At 36.0% G+C, this 20,206-nt stretch overlaps 2 protein-coding genes and 1 long non-coding RNA gene across 4 annotated transcripts; 1 reads left to right on the top strand and 2 right to left on the bottom strand.

The window, feature by feature from the left end:
* Window positions 1-1,233: 1,233 nt before the first annotated feature.
* Window positions 1,234-7,387, bottom strand: LOC125651964 (mammalian ependymin-related protein 1-like). The gene is made up of 6 exons (XM_048880817.2): window positions 7,254-7,387; window positions 6,875-6,909; window positions 5,624-5,758; window positions 3,185-3,365; window positions 1,728-1,815; window positions 1,234-1,485 (listed from the first exon to the last, which is right to left on the bottom strand). Exons 1-6 carry the CDS (start codon window positions 7,315-7,317, stop codon window positions 1,401-1,403), a joined length of 588 nt encoding a protein of 195 aa, XP_048736774.1. The 5' UTR covers window positions 7,318-7,387; the 3' UTR covers window positions 1,234-1,400.
* LOC130054842 (uncharacterized) lies at window positions 7,244-10,023 on the top strand. The gene is made up of 2 exons (XR_008803176.1): window positions 7,244-7,357; window positions 8,510-10,023. It is a non-coding gene; the product is annotated as an uncharacterized LOC130054842 (long non-coding RNA).
* Window positions 10,024-10,978: 955 nt separating this feature from the next.
* LOC125650866 (mammalian ependymin-related protein 1-like) lies at window positions 10,979-18,891 on the bottom strand. 2 transcript variants are annotated; one of them, XM_048879424.2, is made up of 6 exons: window positions 18,759-18,891; window positions 18,608-18,642; window positions 16,224-16,358; window positions 15,809-15,989; window positions 13,455-13,542; window positions 10,979-11,106 (listed from the first exon to the last, which is right to left on the bottom strand). In XM_048879424.2, the coding sequence occupies exons 1-6, from the start codon at window positions 18,823-18,825 to the stop codon at window positions 11,037-11,039; spliced, it is 576 nt and encodes a 191-aa protein (XP_048735381.1). In that variant the 5' UTR covers window positions 18,826-18,891; the 3' UTR covers window positions 10,979-11,036. The 2 variants fall into 2 exon arrangements, with proteins under 2 accessions (XP_048735381.1, XP_048735382.1); XM_048879425.2 differs by lacking the exon at window positions 13,455-13,542.
* Between the last annotated feature and the right edge of the window lie 1,315 nt (window positions 18,892-20,206).

Here is a 20,206-nt window from a genome sequence, read left to right as displayed (position 1 = left end):
CGCATATATAAACTCTCTCTCTCCCACTCCAAAATCAAAAGGGGGGGTTACAACCCCCTCCCACGTGGAGATCCGCCAATGAATGTTAAGTAGACTGAAATTAATCACCTTTACTGATTTGCAGTCTAAACAGATAAAGTTCTTCTGTCACAGGTTTGTTGTTCTGTCATATAGATTTGTTGTTTTTTCAATTCATGATATGAAATTTCTTATAAGAAGAGACCCCCCAACCCTAGAAAAAGGAAGGTATAATGAATGAATATGATAATAAAAAAGTATGAAAATAAAATTGAATGAATATTAAAGGGGAAAAATAGACACACGGGATGCGGCTCCTTTAATGATATTTAATCTCATTTCGGGAATTAAAAACTGCGTGCTTAATTTGAATGGTCTTTTAATATATTTTTTTATTCCCAATGGCATTTTTACTTATTTTGTGTCCAATAATTCATTATTTTCATATTCAGAAGAATAAGTCCATTCACAGAAATGAAATGCAATGGGTGTGATGAGAAAATAAACTGAAAAAGTTAGATATTTGTGCGATTTACTAATGGTAAGTCATTTCACCCCTTTAGGACCTCTAAGTGTTGTACAAAATGAGGTGACGCATGCGCTGAAGACATTGTTTATCATGGGCGAATTTGTTAGCGAAAGGATGTAGTGTTTGAAATGACGACGATTATCGTTGCTTTAGTGTGGAAGTGAATGGTTTCAATTGTATTCCCTTGCGGAAATATCATTCATGAATTGATTTATGTAAGTTTTCGAACGATTCACATCAAATATAAGCTGAAACATATTCAAACCGAAGCACGACTTATTTCCCACATACTGCATACTTTATGAAGGTTTGGACAGAAACGAGGGGATAGGAAAGACCGAATATAAATAACCCCCTCGTTTCCACAGAAATTAACGTTCTATGATATTGTGCAACATTCTAAATGGAAAAAGATCGAAGACCGTTTTAGTTTACAATTCTGTACACAATCCACGATGATCAAGTACCACTTAGTAAAAACAGGTCTTGATCATATAGCGATTGCACGAGAGAATAGAGGCTTGGATGCACAGGCACTTGTTTCTGTAAATAAATTATGACATCGGTATACTAATGATAACCCACAGAGGTCATAACTAATTTACAGAAACAGGTGTCTGTGCTTGGATGTCCCAGATGCGAAATACCAACAAAACAAACACTCTCCGAAATTAATACGACGAACGTGAATTTAAAATTGTTTATTTCAAACACACTTTCCTAAACTACTCTAAATTCAATACGAAGAAAAACATACGTTTAAAGTTGTTTATTTCTACTTGAATGTTATGTGTATTTCTTGCTGTAGTGTAGGTTGGATATTTTACAATGATATCAGTGATTAGAAGTGTGTTCAGTAGCCGGGTGGAGGTGTAACACACTCGCTGGGGGGTAAGAAGAGTTGAGGATCTGATATTCCTATTTTGACGTCATAGTATCTGTAAAACAAAATACAGAAATGTAATTCTGACATTTGTAAATCCTTTATTGCGTACAAATTCAAAATAGCTAAAATATTGAATGAAATTGACTGAATTTCAAAATTAAAGGCAGGTGACATGTGAAAACAATTTTCAATTCTAATTTCGTAAAGGGTGATATTTAACGATCCAAATAATGATGATAAATGGATACTACTGTGAATGAATAAGTAATTCATGCTTAGAAATTCAAAACATACTGTGATTGTTCAAATCCATATTTTTGAGAGAAATGGAAGTTGGTGATCGGGAAACAGTCCGGTGAAGACACCAGTCCCGTGTAAGCATCTGTAAAAGTAGAAATTCAGCATGTAAACGTGTATGTAAAGGCAGCGACAAATATATCAACTAATTGGTTGTATAATGTTTAACGTCTCACTCGAGAATTTTTCATCATATGGAGACGTCACCATTACCGGTGAAGGGCTGCAAAATTTAGGCTTATGCTCGGTTCATACGGCCATTGAGCAGGGAGGGACCTTTATCGTGCCACACCTGCTGGGACACGGCCTGACGGGACCTCGGTTTTTGCGACCTCATCCGAAGGACCGCCCCATTTAGTCGCCTCTTACGACAAACAAGGGGTACTGAGGATCTGTCCTAACACGGATTAGTACTACACAGACTAAAGTTGTTCAACCCAAATGTACATGCATGACAGCCGCCATTCTTTATTGTGTAGTTTGTACAAAATTAAACTTAAAATTATGCATGCCGGTAATTTATGTAGATATACCCTTCATTCTTGTCCAATTTCAAAGAAACCGAAGATAGTTGACGGAATGACGACGAGGGTCAAATGGTGTGTTTCTATGTACACGAGAAAGAAGAGGCCCATTGGTCAACTTGTTCACACATTGCACTTTCATCGTGATATATTATATACGTTAATGAACCACTTGATGTTGCGATGTGGTTATGTATGACCTTGAATAAACTTAGATCTGCATTTCATGATATTTTTGCATAGTGATTGTTTTCAAGGAAATTTTCCAAAATATCCCATGCAATCCGTATAGATCTCTCTAAAACGCCTGAAGTCTAAATTAGCTTTGCTTTAAACCCGATCGTAAAACGCCTAACGTCTAGATTGGCATTCTCTACCCAGAGTTCCCGCTCTGGTGAGAGAATGCTAGATTGGGTGTCTTGAACCCGATCGTAAAACGCCTAACGTCTAGGTTTGCCCAACTTTGAACCCAATCGTGTTTGGAAGAAGGATTGTCCCTGGTTTGAAAAAAACTTAAATCTCGCACCCAAGGACATTACATAAAATCATTTGTTGAAATTAGTCCAGTGGTTCTTCGGAGAGAGAGAGAGAAAAAAAAAAGAGAATATGACAAGTTTATTCCAGATGCACAAACACTTATATACAGACATCAATTGATCAGAAAAGCTCACTCGATCCTTCTGTTACCTGCTATCACGGACTTTTACTGAATTATTACAAATTGTAATCCGGCAACGTTAAAACAATTCTCTAGATTTTTCTTTTCATGACTTGCAGTTGTGTTTCTTGCATCAATATCAATCAATGGAAAAGCATATTCATGAAATACACGCCAAAACTTTTGAAAAGCGTGTTATTGCAATCGTAAGATTTAAGGAAAAGCAATAAATGTTATTTTTCTGTGAGAATAATTGTTGTCTGGCTAGATACCTCCTGAGAAGTTTCCTGAGAAAGCGATGACAGTGACGGACTCGGTGGGAATTCCAGCAGCCCCGATCACCACCTCACCGTCGAACTTTGACCCTGGAATAACACCCCTTGGGCGGAATGGACGGTTGATAGCAGAAATGTTACATTTCTTGGTTTTAAGGTCCACGATGTACATTTTATTCTGTAAGCAGAAAAAATACATTGTCAAAATTTTCGAAATTTTTGAAAAACGATAATTTATACTGTTAACAATCTACGAATATTACACCAGTCATTTATGCAGAAATGTTCATTTTATAAGTCTCTGAAAAGTGTGCCTTTAATACCAAAGTTAAAGGAGAAAATATGGTAAGCAACTCTGGATAAATCTGTAAGTAATTAATCTTTTTTCAAAGACAATGCTGTCATATGCGTTTCTGGTATACGTCGGGAAAATATTGAAATATACAAATTAAATAATTAATTTTTTGATATAAGTTCATAGGTGGCGGTTATTAGAGTTTATCTTCTCTTGAAGAAACCAGTTATTTCAAGCTTAAAACATTTTACCATTACAAGAGCCGTAACTCGTAATTATCTTTTAAGCATTGGTATTTACTCGACTGGGCATGCTCGAGTGTAACTTCCTTTTCCGGTTAACCAAACGCTTCAAGGTGCCAGTAATTTAACTGAAAACCCTCTCAACCATTTCCCTTCATTTTCCTAGTTTTTATTTCAATTTACTTTGTCTTGTCCAAATTAAGCATTCATGTAACGATGATCTATGTGTTGAATAAATTTCGACTTTTTTCCCCTTTTCAATTTCTACTTTCAGTGTCGCTATTTATATTAACAAGGAATGAAGTTTTTAAGAGGATTATGCGCTAGTGATTGTGAAGTAAATATGTTTTAAAATTGATCTCGTGACGGAAAACATATGCAATTCAAGAGTTATCGATGACATAATTTTGCATAGAATGCTATCTCCATTAGGTACCGTTATCTCTAGGTCTCTGTATGAAGGTGGCGCTTCTAATGTTGTGTTTGTGTCAATCGGGACCCCTCGCCCTATACGTCATAAAAAGTAACGGAGGAAAGGGCGAGGTGTTCCGATTGGTGTTTGTGTATATGCTGCCATATCGAATTGAAGGTCGACTCATATTTTGTGTATTGATATTGAATAAATGGTCATTCCAAGCACGCCAAGCAATTAATTGTTAGTTCTAATTTATTCAAGGTCAGTAAGGTCAAGGGTTAATTAGTCAGAGTATCTGTTAATCATTCATATATAGATAGATAGATAGATAGATAGATATATATATATATAAACGGTAGGCTAATTAATGTGGCTGTTATGTCTAAAAATATCTGGAATCGCGAAAATGACAAAAATGCAGTTATGTTTAGCGCTCTAATTATAAACACGTTCAATGCGTCAAAGTGCACGAACACATGTTATCCCATTTTATATGCTTATGTCAAATACCGAATAAAGAGCCTAGCGTGAAAAATTGATATTAAACCGGTGTCATGTGTAATATCTAAAGGTTATAAATCATAAATCTTGATATTAAACCGGTGTCATGTGTAATAACTAAAGGTTATAATCTTCGCATGTGCAAGGACTACATACTACAAACTAAAGCTAAATTTGTGATCCTTGAAATTTTATTATAGGTTCAATCTTACATGTATATTTGATTGTTGATTCTTCAAATGAATATCTTAGTAACAAATAAAAATGATAAAATGAGTATTATTAAAATTTTCATCAATTAGCACACATATATCTGTTATCAACGTCAGAAAATTGCAATTTTCCTTAAACAGCATTATCAAGATTTCACAAAAACTGGTTCAAATGATATAATAGTATTCATAACAATTTCGTGAAACTGTTTCTTTAAAAATTATATATAATGTTTGAGAAAAATAAAGGATATCTATCGCTTAATGGACTTTATTAATAATCTCTATAAATAATCTAATGAAAACAGAGTTATTACCCTTGGATTCAATATTTTGAAACACATAATTGATTATTCATATATAACTTATACTTTTGAAATATGCTATGGTCAACAAGATTTTTCTCAATAACTATTGAAAAAAAAAAAATCCAACAAAATTTATGTTCCTGTCATGCATAAATCTTAATAATTCATTGACTTTGCGAAATCTTATGACGTCACAGGAGGGTGGAACTACGTTAACTACAACAGAAAACGTGATAATTTGTATAACGTCAAACTAAGTACCCACCCGTTGACGTTATGACAAGTTGTTAGTTTGCATGAATGTGATAAATTTACATACATATGTTGATATAGCATACGAGGAAACTAACATATTGGAGTTATAAAGGATTATCTCAGAGAACAGCTGAAAATGTAAAATTGATTCAGGATTTGAAAATCCCCTATATACATTGTAAAAATATGTACAACGGAGATGAGATACCTCTTTATGTAAGAACAGGGCATCGTAGAATTCTTTGTCTGAGTTCAGTTCTACCTCCGCCATCACTCTTTCTCGCTGATTCAGCTCATCGTAGACCAGAAATCGTTTCTCTTCGTACTTCTTTGAGGGATCAACCTGTTAGAGAAGTAAATCAACCTTGCCCGATTACGATTATTGGGAAACCGTGCTTCCTAACTCAGATGTATCAAAGTTTAACAGTCAATTCTTAACTTTAGGAACTACTGCACGTATAGTAATAAAACTACGGGAACAATTTTAAGCAATACGTTTGTAAAAGTTTCTCAAAAGTTCAACGGAACTGATCTCGAAGTTCTTTCAGAGATCGTTTCATTCAAACCTTCATCGATACAACGACGGAATTCGTCTACAAACCAAATATCTTTGTTGACCTGGATGTTTTTATCGCATCAGTTTATCAGGAAGAATAAGACTGTTTGCTTGGGGGGGGGGGGGGGGGGGGGGGGGGGGGTATAAAGGAAGTACGTGACGAAGCCAATTATTAAAAAAATCTACATGCTTCTTTTCATTTTTTTATTTAAAATTTCAAATAATACAAAGAATCCTTATAGCTGTATATTATAATTTGACTATTTCATTAGTGAATGTAAATATCATATGATTATTTCATGCCTATAATGGAAACAGTTAAAACTATTGTCCCCAGGTAGTGGCGAAAGCCCGGGAAACAGACGCCGGACGTCGAGAACAACAGTTTCCCTGTCTTCACCATTACCGAGAGGCAATTATTTTAGTTTTGTCTGTTTCTATAGCAGGCATGAAATAAGTGTTTTATTACCTAATCTGCAAATCGGGCAATAATTTCTCGCGTGACCGCGAAACAGTTCGTCACGTGACCGGGAAACTTCGTTACGAGATCAGGTAATAGTAAGTCACGTGATAAAGTGTTTCACCCCCTGCTCATTTTGTGTACCTTTCTCTGCTGATTAAAGAAGGAAAACAGAAGAAAAAAAATGTAATATCAATTTATATTGTAGATTAGGTAATAATACATTAATCAATGAACTCAAACGAAACGCAATACATGTTATTACTAGGGACGAGTATTCATTAGTTTAGTATTATGAGGACGCCATGATGGATTGAATTTCATGATCGCCTTTACTTGTTACAGCATGAATTAGATTCATATTGAGTCGTCCCGAAATCTCTTAAGGAGAAAGACCTTATGTGTGCCTATCTCTACCGCAGACTGCAATAAAGAACACTTACCCTGACTTCACGACCCTCCCATTGAGGAGGAGAGGCTGCAAAAGAAAATAAATGCTTTGTGCTTATATCTAAAACTCCTTTGGGTTTATAAAGGAAGCCTAATTAAAAATGTGTATATCGATGACGTAACATCGCTTATCATAACTATATGTTCTTTAAGTACACGTGTGCATAACTCTGATATTTTCGCTCAACTGACTTGTAATGTACGCTGAATTTATTTGTTTATCATTTACACATGCTACACATTATATCTTTTGATGTAAAATATATAAAGGCACAGAGTGTAAATCTTAAAAAGTAAAAAATAATAATGCATAATTAAAAAGTGCATCCATTTTGACTAGTTAAAGATCAATAATTGTGGTTAAACACTTACAGCAGGGAACGGGGACTTGTGCAGAGACTGCGACGACCAACAGAGAGACTGCGAGAAGAAACATCCTTCTGACTACTGACGAATTGGTGACTGAGATACGACAGGTGAGGGACTGATCTTTTGTTCTAGATATAGTCTGCTGGCAGTCAGATAAGAATTGCAAATTTTGGAACCACTTCAGAATTGGGACACGTGTGCGGTTTATTTTCGCTACGCACTTGATACATAAACTTCAACACATTGTTGCAAGCAATTTTCACCAAAATTGTATCTGAAACGACCAAAGAAGTGAATAGTATTTTTCGTAATTTATTTATCACATTTAGGACAAAACAACAACAGATATTTCACAGTTTTTAAGTACATCATATCTTGTACACGCCAGTGTACTTTAGACATAACGGAGTTATATACTAGTAGTGCAGCACTGTTAGAATAATACTCGTGTTCTTCATGCTAACCCAAGTTTATACATGACCTATTCATTACATAGTGATTGTGTTATTCTCATCATACTACATGTATATAACTATGCGTCATGTCAAGAAAGATCATCACTGTTGAAGTGACACGTGGTCACCTAAGTATTTACCGTTTTGCAGTGTAAGTACTTTACTTTCAGACCTATCCTTAAGCTTAGTATAATGTATGATTATGAAGAGTAACAGACAGTCCCATGAGGATGCAGCAAGCACCAAAATGCATATAAACCAACCATTCTATCTTATATTTTCCATAATTCTGTTAAAAAAAGTTCAATTGAACTTAAATGTAAAAATTTTACTATCAAAGGTGAATATAACGAACAGTAATCAATCTCATAACCCCCTGTAAGCAATACAAAATAGGGAGTTGGGCAAACACGGACCCCTGGATATACATGTACCACAGGTGGGATCAGGTGCCGAGGAGGAGTATGCATCCACTGCCGACCGGTCACACCCGCCGTGATACCTATGTCTTGATCAGGTAAACGGTGTTATCCGTAGTCAAAATCAGTGTGCCAAGAACGGTCTAACAATCAGTATGAAACATATCAGCTATCAAATATATGTTAAAATTTTCATACATACAACTGTACTTATACACGTATATTATACATGTATTAGTTGCTGTTAAAACCACAGATGTATTTGAACTTCCATTAAGATAAATTATCAAATATGTACATGTATATAAAAATAAAATACAAGATTAAAAAAACCTAGAAATGATAGGGACATATATTATAAATGATATCATAATTATTTTATTAGGAACTGGTCCATTGAAGAGGCAAAGAAAGTCAGATGCAGCATGTGCCGTCAGTTTTCCCATGGCGTGGATACAGGGATACTGACCATGCAAGAAGTGAAAGGAGAGCTGCTCGCAATCGCCGTACAATGGTGGAAGGGGATGAAACAGAAGAGGTCTTCATGGAATGTGATGATACTGACGTTTCGAATGCTTCAATCTTTTGTACGGTAGAGACAACGGATAATGACACAGCAGTATCAGATCGAATTAATGAACTTGATGTCCAACAGAGTGAGGATGTAAGCCTCATGGATCAATCGGAACTCCTTGAATGTCTCGCGCACTCTATGTCGAGGAATTCCGATTGCCTCATCGATGCTTCATGTCAAGCCCTTCCCACACCCATGATGTCTATTGAAACCGAGAGGCCCATGGGCCACATCGCTTACCTGCGTCACCTTGGCTCACATTTAAAGATTTTCCCTATATATTCACATGTAAAACTTTGATCCCTATTGTGGCCCCATCCTACTCCCGGGGGCCATGATTTTTTTTTTCAAAATTGAATCTGGACTATGTCAGGAAGCTTTCATGTGAATATAAACTTTTCTGGCCCAGTGATTTTTCAGATGAATTTTGTTTAATGATTTTCCCAATATATTTGTATGTAAAAGTTTGATCCCCTATTGACGCCTCATCTTATCCCCGGGGGCCATGAATTTGATAAACTTGAATCTGCACTATGTCAGGAAGCTTTCATGTAAATTTCAACTTTCCTGGCCCAGTAGTTTTTTAGAAGATTTTAAAAGATTTTCCCTATATGTTTGTATGCAAAACTTTGATCCTCTCTTGTGGTCCCATCCTACCCCCGGTGGCCATGATTTTAACAACCTTAAATCTGCACCATGTCAGAAAGCTTTCATATAAATCTCAGCTTTTCTGGCTCAGTGGTTCTTGAAAAGAAGATTTTTAAAGATTGTCCCTATATATTTGTATGTAAAACTTTGATCCCCTATTGTCGCCCCATCCAACCCCGGGGGCCATGATTTGAACAAACTTGAATCTGCACTATGTCAGAAAGCTTTCATGTAAATTTAAGCTTTTCTGGCCCAGTGGTTCTTGAGAAGATTTTTAAATGACCCCACCCTATTTTTGCATTTTTTGTGATTATCTTCCCTTTGAAAGGAACATGGACCTTCCATTTGAACAAACTTGAACCCATTCAGTCATAATTATTTTCTTTAACTAATCTTGGTGTAGAGATCTCCTTCATTCATATGACAGAATGGTATTGCTTATAGGAGTTATGAGATTGATCACTGTTCGTTATCTTCACCTTTTATGATGGAGACGTTGAATGGTTCACATCATGGAGAAAAAGCTACTGTGAGAGACTTTATATCTCCGACCCCAAAGTATGGACAGCATCGCAGACGATTGGTTTATACTGAATGACAAATGTTTTTCAGTCATTCATGAATTTGTTTTACAACATATATTGATTGATTTTTATGATTATATAATTGAATTATCAGTTATCGTCTTTTTTGTTGCATTAGCAAAACCCGAGGTGCAATTAAGCAATTTTCTCATAATCAGTTAATACATATACGTATAAAGGTATATCATAGGGTAATGACCGCGGCATTCCTTTGATCTTTGCAATAACCGTGGTAGAATTTATATCTCCGACCCCAAAGTACATATGTATGGACAGCAAAAGATATTAACACCCTTAAAGGAAATGCAAAACATGGTCGCAAAAACTTCGAGGATTCGAAATATACAGGACTTTTAAAACTCTGAACCAATTAAGGATTGGTCTCTTTATTGAAAAACTACAAAGAAAAATTAAAAGTGCCTGCCTGCCTCGTGAGAAGTGCATTGTATAGGAATAGTATTTCTTACTAACAAGGAAGAGGTTTCTTTTGATGATGCACTTTCGAACATACTTGGTGAAAAACAGGTAAAATTTTAACAAACTCCTTCAGAAAAAATGAAGTAATGATTAAAAAAGGATTTTAAAGCAATATTGTCCACATCAATGTCCTAATAAAATTAAAAATTATATAAAAAAGTTGTAGAGGACAAGATGTCTTTCGATCCCCTATGTGATAGAATTAAATACTACACTGTATATTTACTCATTCGTACAATCATTCATACAAATACATTTGCATTCCATTAATATTCACAGTGACATATCTTTTATAACAGTACCCATTCATTCGCGACCATATACTGTAATATCTCCCTTCGATCATCATATCTCATCATTTTAATGGGTTATGCACTGGTAACAATGACTTATACTGGATTGCAGGACAGAACTCCCGAGTTGGAATACACAACTTATACGATCTGTTGATGTCAGTGAGGATTATGTTGAACGAAGATGAATAACATTTTCCACAAAAATCCATTACTTTACTATCTGTTCTAAAACACACCCCCATGAAACGGGGAAAAAACCACACAAAACAATGCTATTCAATTTCACGCCAAGTTGTTTATTAGGTAATTCACGCGACAGGCGACTATTGAGAGTCACTGGCGACATTCTTTTGGAGGAGTCCAGACTTTTGTATCCGATATGCCAATGTTGAGATCGTAATAACTACAAAGAGAGACATTGTCATATGTCAATACGTGAATTGTCACAAAAAATAAATATGAATGAAATATGACGACGAAATATATATCTTCATGTATTTCTATGAACCATTGAGCCGTATTGAGTGAAGGTAATTTCCGTTTATAATACAAACAAGAAACATTGATGTAAGCATCAAAGAACGGCTGCAAATATTTTTTTCATTTCACTGACCATATGAAATGTTGATTTTGCATAAGCATCAGTACCAATGATGCAGATTAATTTCCTCATATACTGCCATATCATTTTTTTTTATCCCTTATTGTGGCCTCACCTTACCCTCCAGGGCCATTATTTGAATAAATTGGCATCTGCGCTACCTGGTGACGCGTGTATATTAATGTACAATGCACGACTTTGATCCTCTATTGAAGCCCTATCTTACCGGGGCCATTATTTGAACATCTTACCGGGACCATTATTTGAACAAACTTGAATCCGCATGACCTAAGGATTCTTTGTATATTACTATGACGAATCATAGCACTGTTGCCTAAAGAAAAATATTTTTAGAATATTTCTCTTTATACATTTAGATATAAATCTTTGTTCCCCAATTTTGGCCCCACCGTATGCTTGCATATTAATAAACTCCTAAAAGGAATACAAAATTAAAAGTATGTTAAACACAGCTCCCCTGGATACACCAGAGGTGGGTCAGGTGCCTAGGAGGAGTAGGCACCCCCTATTGATCGGTCGCATTCGCCTTGAGCCCCATAAATTGATCATGTAAATGGAGTAATCTGTAGTCAAAATCAGTATGTAATTTGGTATGAAACACGTCAGACAGCATTCGACCCAGTTTTTTTCATTTGTAAATTGATCATTATAAAGACCATAAAATTTGCGAAATACTGACTTTACTTTAAACGAGACATTTGAAACTTTTATAACATCAGCTTACTAGTTCGAGCCTACCTCGATGCTCGTGCGTATCGAATTAGTGGAGAGAAAAAGGATGTCTTTGACCCTATCTTTGTTTTAGATGATGCTGAACACCTTAGTAGAACGACCATTTGATCGGGATTGGATAAACAATGCTTTAAACCTTGTTTCCTTTGTCAAAAATAGACAAAATACATGTTGTTAAGATTGAACTTCTATAAAGGACGTGTTTCTATTGTTTTTCAGTTTATCAATATCAGCAATCCTGCACAAACTTTCACAGCCTAATAGCGGCCGAAAATGAACAGGTTCTATGAAATATGAAGTCCATACTAAGGTACCGCCATTAGTAAAGGTTCAACATGTTTTATTATCACGTCCGTTCTATACATTAGTAAAAGTTCAACAAGACCTCATATATTTATATCTAGTGAGTTGTCATCCAAACAATTACTTTGTTAAACGCCACTCTGATTCCACGCACAAGTACTCTGAAGTTGAAATAAAAGACACGCTGGAGTTCCTCATTGACAATATCTTTGTGATCTTTGGTGATCAGGTTTTGCAACAGTATGTTGGAATGCCCATGGGCACGAATTGTGCTCCTTTGTTGGCTGACCTGTTTTTATATTCCTATGAAGCAGAATTTATTCAAAAACTTCTACATGAGAAGAAAAAAATATCTTGCTGTGGCCTTCAATTCGACATTTAGATATATCGACGATGTATTATCTATTAACAATAATATTTTTCATTCATATGTCGATTCAATATATCCCAGTGAACTTGAAATAAAAGACACCACAGAGTTGTCCACTTCTGCTTCATACTTAGATATTTTATTGAAAATATATATTAACGGCAAACTAACAACTCAACTTTATGACAAACGGGATGATTTGAACTTCTCCATCGTCAACTTCCCATATTTATGTAGCAATATTCCATTATCACCTGCATTTACATCTCTCAACTGATTCGATACGCAAGAGCTTGTTCTGCATATAGTCAGTTTTTAAATTGAGGAAAGCTACTGACAAACAAGTCGATGGTACAGGGGTTTCAACAGTCTCGATTGAAGTCAGCATTTCGTAAATTCTATGGTCGTTATAACGATCTAGTTTGCCAATACAACCTATCATTGGGTCAAATGCTGTCTGACGTGTTTCATGCCGATAGTTATGCCGTTCTTGGCACACTGATTTTGACTACGGATAACTCCGTTTACCCGATCAAGATATACATGTAGGACTTACGGCGGGTGTGACCGGTCGACAGGGATGCTAACTCCTAGGCATCTTATCTCATCTCTGGTATATCCAGGGGTCCGTGTTTGCCCGACTCACTATTTGTATTGTTTATAAGAGTTATGAGATTGATCACTGTTCGTTATCTTCGCCTTTCATACAACGTTCTATACATACGTTGACATTTCTATTCCACGTGTGGAATTGTAAATGGTAGTCTGAATAGGGATGCAGTCAGGTGATGATACCACGATGTGCTTCATTTCTAAAACATTAAAATATCTATAAAAATGTATAGATGGAATAGTAAAAACATTAAAATGTTTATAAAAATGTATAAATGGAATAGTACAAACATTAAAAATGTACAGATGTACATGTATATAAAAAATTATATGAATGGAATAGTGAAAAGATTAAAAATGTATATAAAAGTATGCAAATGAAAATGTTTATAAAAGTAAATAAATGGATTAGTAAAACATTAAAAATCTATATAAAAGTATATAATTGGAATCGTACAAACATCAAAACTGTTTATTAAAAGTATATACAATGTAAATGGAGTAGTAAAAGTATTAGAAATGTTTATAAAAGTAAATAAATGGAATAGTAAAAGCATTAAATATATCGTATATAGAAAGTATATAAACGGAATAGTAAAAACATTAAAATGTTTATAAAAAGTATATAAATGGAATAGTAAAAAACATTAAAATGTTTATAGAAGCATATCAATGGCATACTCAAAACATTAATACGTTTATAAAGTATATAAATGAAATAGTAAAAACATTAAAATGTGTACGAAGTATATAAATGAAATAGTAAAAACATTAAAATGTGTATGAAGTATATAAATGGAATAGTAAAACATCAGAAATGTTTATGAATGTATATAAACATTAGAAATGTGTATTAAACATTACAATATATATAAATGAAATATTGAGACATTCATATCGAGATATCACCATCTTCGCAAGCCAAGCGTTTTCGGTCCGCTTCGCTCCCCACAAACCCTTGGAAGATTACGCCACTAAAACCGTGGCCCGCAGTGCCGACACCTAGCGGATGTTCTGGATTTTAACTTTTCAATCTAGCCAATCAGGTGACAGCTTTCATAATACTGTTACTTAGTAAATGTAAACAAAGCATGGCGGAGACAACGAAAGAAAAGGTTGAGAAAGTATTTCAAGTAAAATTAACGGTAGATCAGTTACGAGCTATAGAAAGCATACAGTGGGCCCAAGATGTATTCGTAGGTACGAGGACAGGGAGTGGAAAGTCCCTCATCTATGAGAGTTCTCCAGTGGTGTTTGGACAATCGGCTGTATGTGTCATAATTTCCCCACTACTAAGCATTATGAAGGAGTTTCTGTGTCTTAAGTTTATTTTCTAAATCGTAATCAATTTTTTCCAACTTGTTTGATTTGTTAAAGCACGAGTAACACACATACTGATACAGACTGTCATTTTGACACGGACTGTAATTCAGAACTTCTGACAGTTGTTTAAAAACTTTAAACGAAGGTGAAAATATAACCCTACGATATTTTGGTGGTAATCGGTCCCCACACAATCGACACAGGCCCATCGTAAAGCCATTAAACACATAAAAAAGATAAACACGGGGTGTTGACTGCCATGTGGTTTTTTGCGAATGTAAGCAATCTTTTCATTGGTTCCGAGATTGAACCCTGGAAGCAATTAAAAATTGGCCACGGTTTTAGTGGCGTAATCTGCCAAAGGTTTGTGGGGAGCGAAACGGACCGAAAACGCTTCGCTTGCGAAGATGGAGATCACGAGCTGTAAGTAAAACAGTATGATTTTTGACCTATGCGTGGCGCGCTGCGCAGTAGCAGCGAGGTTTATTTCTATCGTGCTAACACAAGCCGTTTCACTGGGGCTCCATTTTTTAAGGTCTCATCCGAAAGACCTGTGACTCTTCTAACTGCCGAGTGTTTCATTGAAGGGGCATTCGTTATACCTATTTTGGCGCGAGCAAGACATGAGCAGGGCACTAACCCACAACGTCTCCGTCACGAAGCGAATGCTCTAATCACTGTTACGGTCTAGTATTTGTTTTACATCCAATTCGAGAATTTTTTATGCACTATCTGTAAGTGAAGTGCCACAAATTTTAACCTAAGCATGGCGCTCGGGGTGATAGCAGTGAGAATTCTCTATCGTGCCAAACGCTCGGCATTTAGAAGTGAGAATCACGAGTCTTTCGGATATGACCTTAAAAACGGAAGTCCCATGTTGTGGCAGGCGTTTGCACGATAACGAACCCTCACTGCTACGGCCCTGGACGCTAAGCATAGGTCTAAATTTGTGGTACTTCACCTACAGCTGGTGACGTCTCGATATGAGTGAAAAATTCTCAACGGGACGGACGTGAAACAAACAAACATACCTCATAAATTTAAACAGTATCACATGGTTATACATAACTACCCCTCACAATGATCCATAGTGCCCATTTCTGGCCCGTGGTAATTATTCGGTCCTATTATTTAGATGTTTACCTTCGGTTTTGTTTGACATGAACTGTAGGACTGTGATGCTCTCCTCTGGGTAACCTGCAGCTCCCACGGTATTTATGCTCAGAAATGTATCCCCCGGATGTGTTCCACGTGGTACCCAGCCTCGATGTGGAACCGTGATGTTGCATTTTCGAGTTTTAAGGTCTAATCGGTACATTTTATTCTACAAGAATACGTCAAAACGCAAGCTATCTCAATGTTTCGTGTACAATTAAACCATATATTTTAACGTATGTTTGATATTTGTTCAATTCGTGGTATGATCATTTTGATTTATCAAGTCCCACAAACATGCTTATTTTTCTCAAACCACGAAAATCTGACCCAATCGAAAATAAGTTATTAAATAGAGTATAAATTGTATCGAGCTATGCATATCAGTGTAATGTTTCGGTACCTCATTCCACAGAATGAGTTCATCGTAGAATGTTTTATTGCTGCCTCTTTCTACGGTTTCCACTCTTCTTTCCCGTCGGTTCCGAGCATCGTAAGACAAACGACGAATTTTGGTGAAGTTTCTAGAGGGATCCACCTTTAAAGGAATATTTAACCACTTTATACTTTTGACCACATAACCCATATTCCACAGGCGTCTTACTCATGCAACAAAAACAGAGTAGTTACCCAAACCCGCACTCTAAAGGTGTGTTATTCATACAACAGAGTACTTACCCAAACCCGCACTCTAAAGGTGTGCTATTTATACAACAGAATATTTACCCGAACCCGCACTCTAAAGGTGTGATATTCATACAACAGAGTAGTTACCCAAAACCGCACTCTAAAGGTGTGCTATTTATACAACAGAGTATTTACCCGAACCCGCACTCTAAAGGTGTGTTGTTCATACAACAGATTAGTTACCCAAACCGCACTCTAAAGGTGTGATATTCATACAACAGAGTACTTACCCAAACCCGCACTCTAAAGGTGTGCTATTTATACAACAGAGTATTTACCCGAACCCGCACTCTAAAGGTGTGTTATTCATACAACAGAGTACTTACCCAAACCTGCACTCTAAAGGTGTGTTATTCATACAACAGATTAGTTACCCAAACCCACACTCTAAAGGTGTGTTATTCATACAACAGAGTACTTACCCAAACCCGCACTCTAAAGGTGTGCTATTTATACAACAGAGTATTTACCCGAACCCGCACTCTAAAGGTGTGATATTCATACAACAGAGTAGTTACCCAAAACCGCACTCTAAAGGTGTGCTATTTATACAACAGAGTATTTACCCGAACCCGCACTCTAAAGGTGTGATATTCATACAACAGAGTAGTTACCCAAAACCATACTCTAAAGGTGTGTTATTCATACAACAGAGTACTTACCCAAACCCGCACTCTAAAGGTGTGTTGTTCATACAACAGATTAGTTACCCAAACCGCACTCTAAAGGTGTGAAATTCATACAACAGAGTACTTACCCAAACCCGCACTCTAAAGGTGTGATATTTATACAACAGAGTATTTACCCGAACCCGCACTCTAAAGGTGTGTTATTCATACAACAGAGTACTTACCCAAACCCGCACTCTAAAGGTGTGTTATTCATACAACAGAGTACTTAACCAAACCCGCAGTTTAAGGAATGAATTTATCATTTTTTCGTTGGATGGAGGTATACCACGAAAAAAAGAGAAGAAGACGGAAAACTGCGTAATTGCACGTAGCGCATGATGCAAAAGTTTTCCGTCTATTTTTTCGTGGTGTACCTCCATCCAACGAAAAAATAATAAATTCATTCCTTATCACTTAATATTTTAAAACATTGAGTTTATTTGATAAAACATTATTTGATTGGAGTTGAATTAACGAGTTATTCTTGGACTACATTCTATGTCATTTCGAGATGCGCGTAGTAATTTTTGAATACACAACTTTTAAAAAAAACCTAAATCCGTTAGGCCTAATGGTGACTTTCACAAACTGTTGTTTACTGTTGAGAAAACGGGTTTCTTGTGGACTAAAGAATGCAGTTTTAAAAGGATAAGTTAGTGATAAGTCCTGTTGAGAGAAAATTGCTGGAATTTTGTTGAATGGAACTGGAATTAAGTGCAAAGTTCGATGTCGGTACTAACGGAAAACGTAGGACACGTGCATAATCAAGATGTGGGATGCCAGGTAGGGTTCTCTTGAGGGTTGTCACGGCTTCCAGGTGGACAAGTGAGTGTTACAGAAGGTTTTTCGAGTTTTATCAGTGAATTCCTAAGGCGTCACAGCTGTTGTAACGTCGTACGGAAGCCTCGTTTCGGTGCCCACTCATAAACATATTATGCCGGAGTTCGAAACCATAGTCGTTAAGGGCTACGATATTGCAGTATCTCTGAGGCAGTGTGCGGTGTATCTGGTATTTGGGTTTGTGATATGAAGGAAGTTGTCGCAAGGTGCAAACTGGACTATTGTCATCCCATTCCCCAGTCGAATACATTTAACTCTCAGCCCGTTAAGGGGGGGGGGGGTGTCCTCAAATAGCCATGTTTATTTCATTTTGCATAATTGATTATTATTTATATTTGATATTTGTTTGTTTTTGTTTAATAAATTTATATAGATCGATAGAACTGTTAAGTTTTTCTTTTCAGAATTCCCTAATCTATATATAAATACGAAGCATCCAGAGGAATCCCCAACATTCCACTAGAATGTAATTCCGGTCATTTTTTTTTCTCCGTTGGATACGATATTCCCATAATTTTTCAACCAATGAAAAGCGTGTAACATGTAAAATTAAATGATACAGGCATGTTATTTATATAAGGGTACGTACTTTGATTTCATTGCATTCCCAAGTGGTAGGCGAAGCTAAAATATCAATTAATATGAAGTATCAAATTCAAAATATCTCTGTGAATAAAAACGAGAGCTTAGAAACTTTAGATATAACGCGTACTTTGCGGAAATTTACAGAATGTACTTACTACACTGTTTGGGTTCTTGAGAGACGCATAAGCCGACAAGTGAACAAGTAAGGATTAGAAGAAACATTGTCCCAGATTAATGTTTATCATACTATGTAATCTACAGTTCTAGGGTTGTGGTACATGTTACCATATTTAGTTTCTCAGGTAAACTATTTGGAACACATAAATCGTGAGAGTTGGCAATATAATTACCGGTACACTGTGTATGATTAACAATTTATTATTACTTAAGCATAGGGAGATTTTGTAAAAGGGGGATATTTCTACATAAACGCATGTTTTTCTACAGTACATAGCGCAATATGACCCCCTCCCCCCAAAAAAGCAAACCAGATTGAAAATGACATACATTTCATATCTAACTTATCAGAGATTTTGTGACGCAATCGCTCTGTGATCGACTTAAATTACGTCTGCGTGCGGGTCAAGTTTGCATTGCATAGATAATTCATCAAATGCGGTGAATATATTGACTTGTAGAGAGGCCAGTGAACTTTCAATTTTTTTCATAAGAATTAACATCATGTCTATACAAGTCTATTGAAATTGCTATGTCTTTAACATTTTACAGTGTAAATTATATGTGCATTATAGCACAGGCAATTATATCGCTGGGGAAAACCCCCAATAAACCATGATATAAATTCTAGTATGTTCACACATAATCAATCTACATTTCTATCAAATTTGATCCCGAAATTCCGTATATACACTGTACTTTCCAAGATAAACAGAAATTAATTTTTCCTCGAATTCTAAGCTGGGCTCTGACATTCCACCACTAAACAGAATGTTTGTACAGTGCAACAAGCAACTGAATAGAATGTGTAACATTCTATCATTTTTAAGTTTGAAGTCATAAACGAAGTGCCGTACGCGTAATAGCGAGTGACGCAACGCGACGCGACGAGCTCGCTCCAATAATTACACATGTAAGTCACATGATTTGCTCTTCATCAGCTGGAAAATGTTGAGGATTACTCGTAGTGCTCTGGAAAAATGTCACCGTCACTGCGGATCTATCGTGATTTCCTCATTTAAAAAAATCGTTTAAGAGGAAACACCATGAATCATGTAAATTTCTCTTGCTTTGAAATTTTTCTTTTATCGAATCAAAGATGGTGTATTGCAAATATCAGTAAGCTCTGTTAACAATTCGAATTGTATGACGTCACGATACAAGTTTTCGCAATGTCATCCCGGTCCTGACTCCATACGAACTTACCGAAAGCATCATAAAAATTATTTAATTGACAAGTAATTTAAAATTGTTATGACGTGTTAAATCATGTGTGTACAACTCACTATCCGTCGATTTGTATCTAAACATCATCATAAACTTTTTATTGTTCGTCTTTTTCCGTAACTGACAGAAATTAAACATCGTCTGCTGTCAGAAACTAAACAAACGAACAGCCATGGTGTGTATGGTTAGCTGTAGTTAT

This window comes from Ostrea edulis, chromosome 5 (genome assembly GCF_947568905.1).
Source record: "Ostrea edulis chromosome 5, xbOstEdul1.1, whole genome shotgun sequence".
Lineage (NCBI taxonomy): Eukaryota > Metazoa > Mollusca > Bivalvia > Ostreida > Ostreidae > Ostrea > Ostrea edulis.
This window is presented reverse-complemented; position numbering and strand designations above follow the sequence as displayed.

Coding starts and splice junctions, on each gene's coding strand:
- LOC125651964 (XM_048880817.2), bottom strand. CDS start 7,317: ATGTTTCTTCTCGCAGTCTCTCTGTTGGTCGTCGCAGTCTCTGCACAA. Junction 6,910..7,253: donor ACAAGTCCCCGTTCCCTGCT/GTAAGTGTTTAA, acceptor TTTCTTTTGCAG/CCTCTCCTCCTCAATGGGAG. Junction 1,486..1,727: donor TATGGATTTGAACAATCACA/GTATGTTTTGAA, acceptor TTTGTTTTACAG/ATACTATGACGTCAAAATAG.
- LOC125650866 (XM_048879424.2), bottom strand. CDS start 18,825: ATGTTTCTTCTAATCCTTACTTGTTCACTTGTCGGCTTATGCGTCTCT. Junction 15,990..16,223: donor AACTCATTCTGTGGAATGAG/GTACCGAAACAT, acceptor GTATTCTTGTAG/AATAAAATGTACCGATTAGA. Junction 13,543..15,808: donor CATGTCAAACAAAACCGAAG/GTAAACATCTAA, acceptor TTAATGTTTTAG/AAATGAAGCACATCGTGGTA.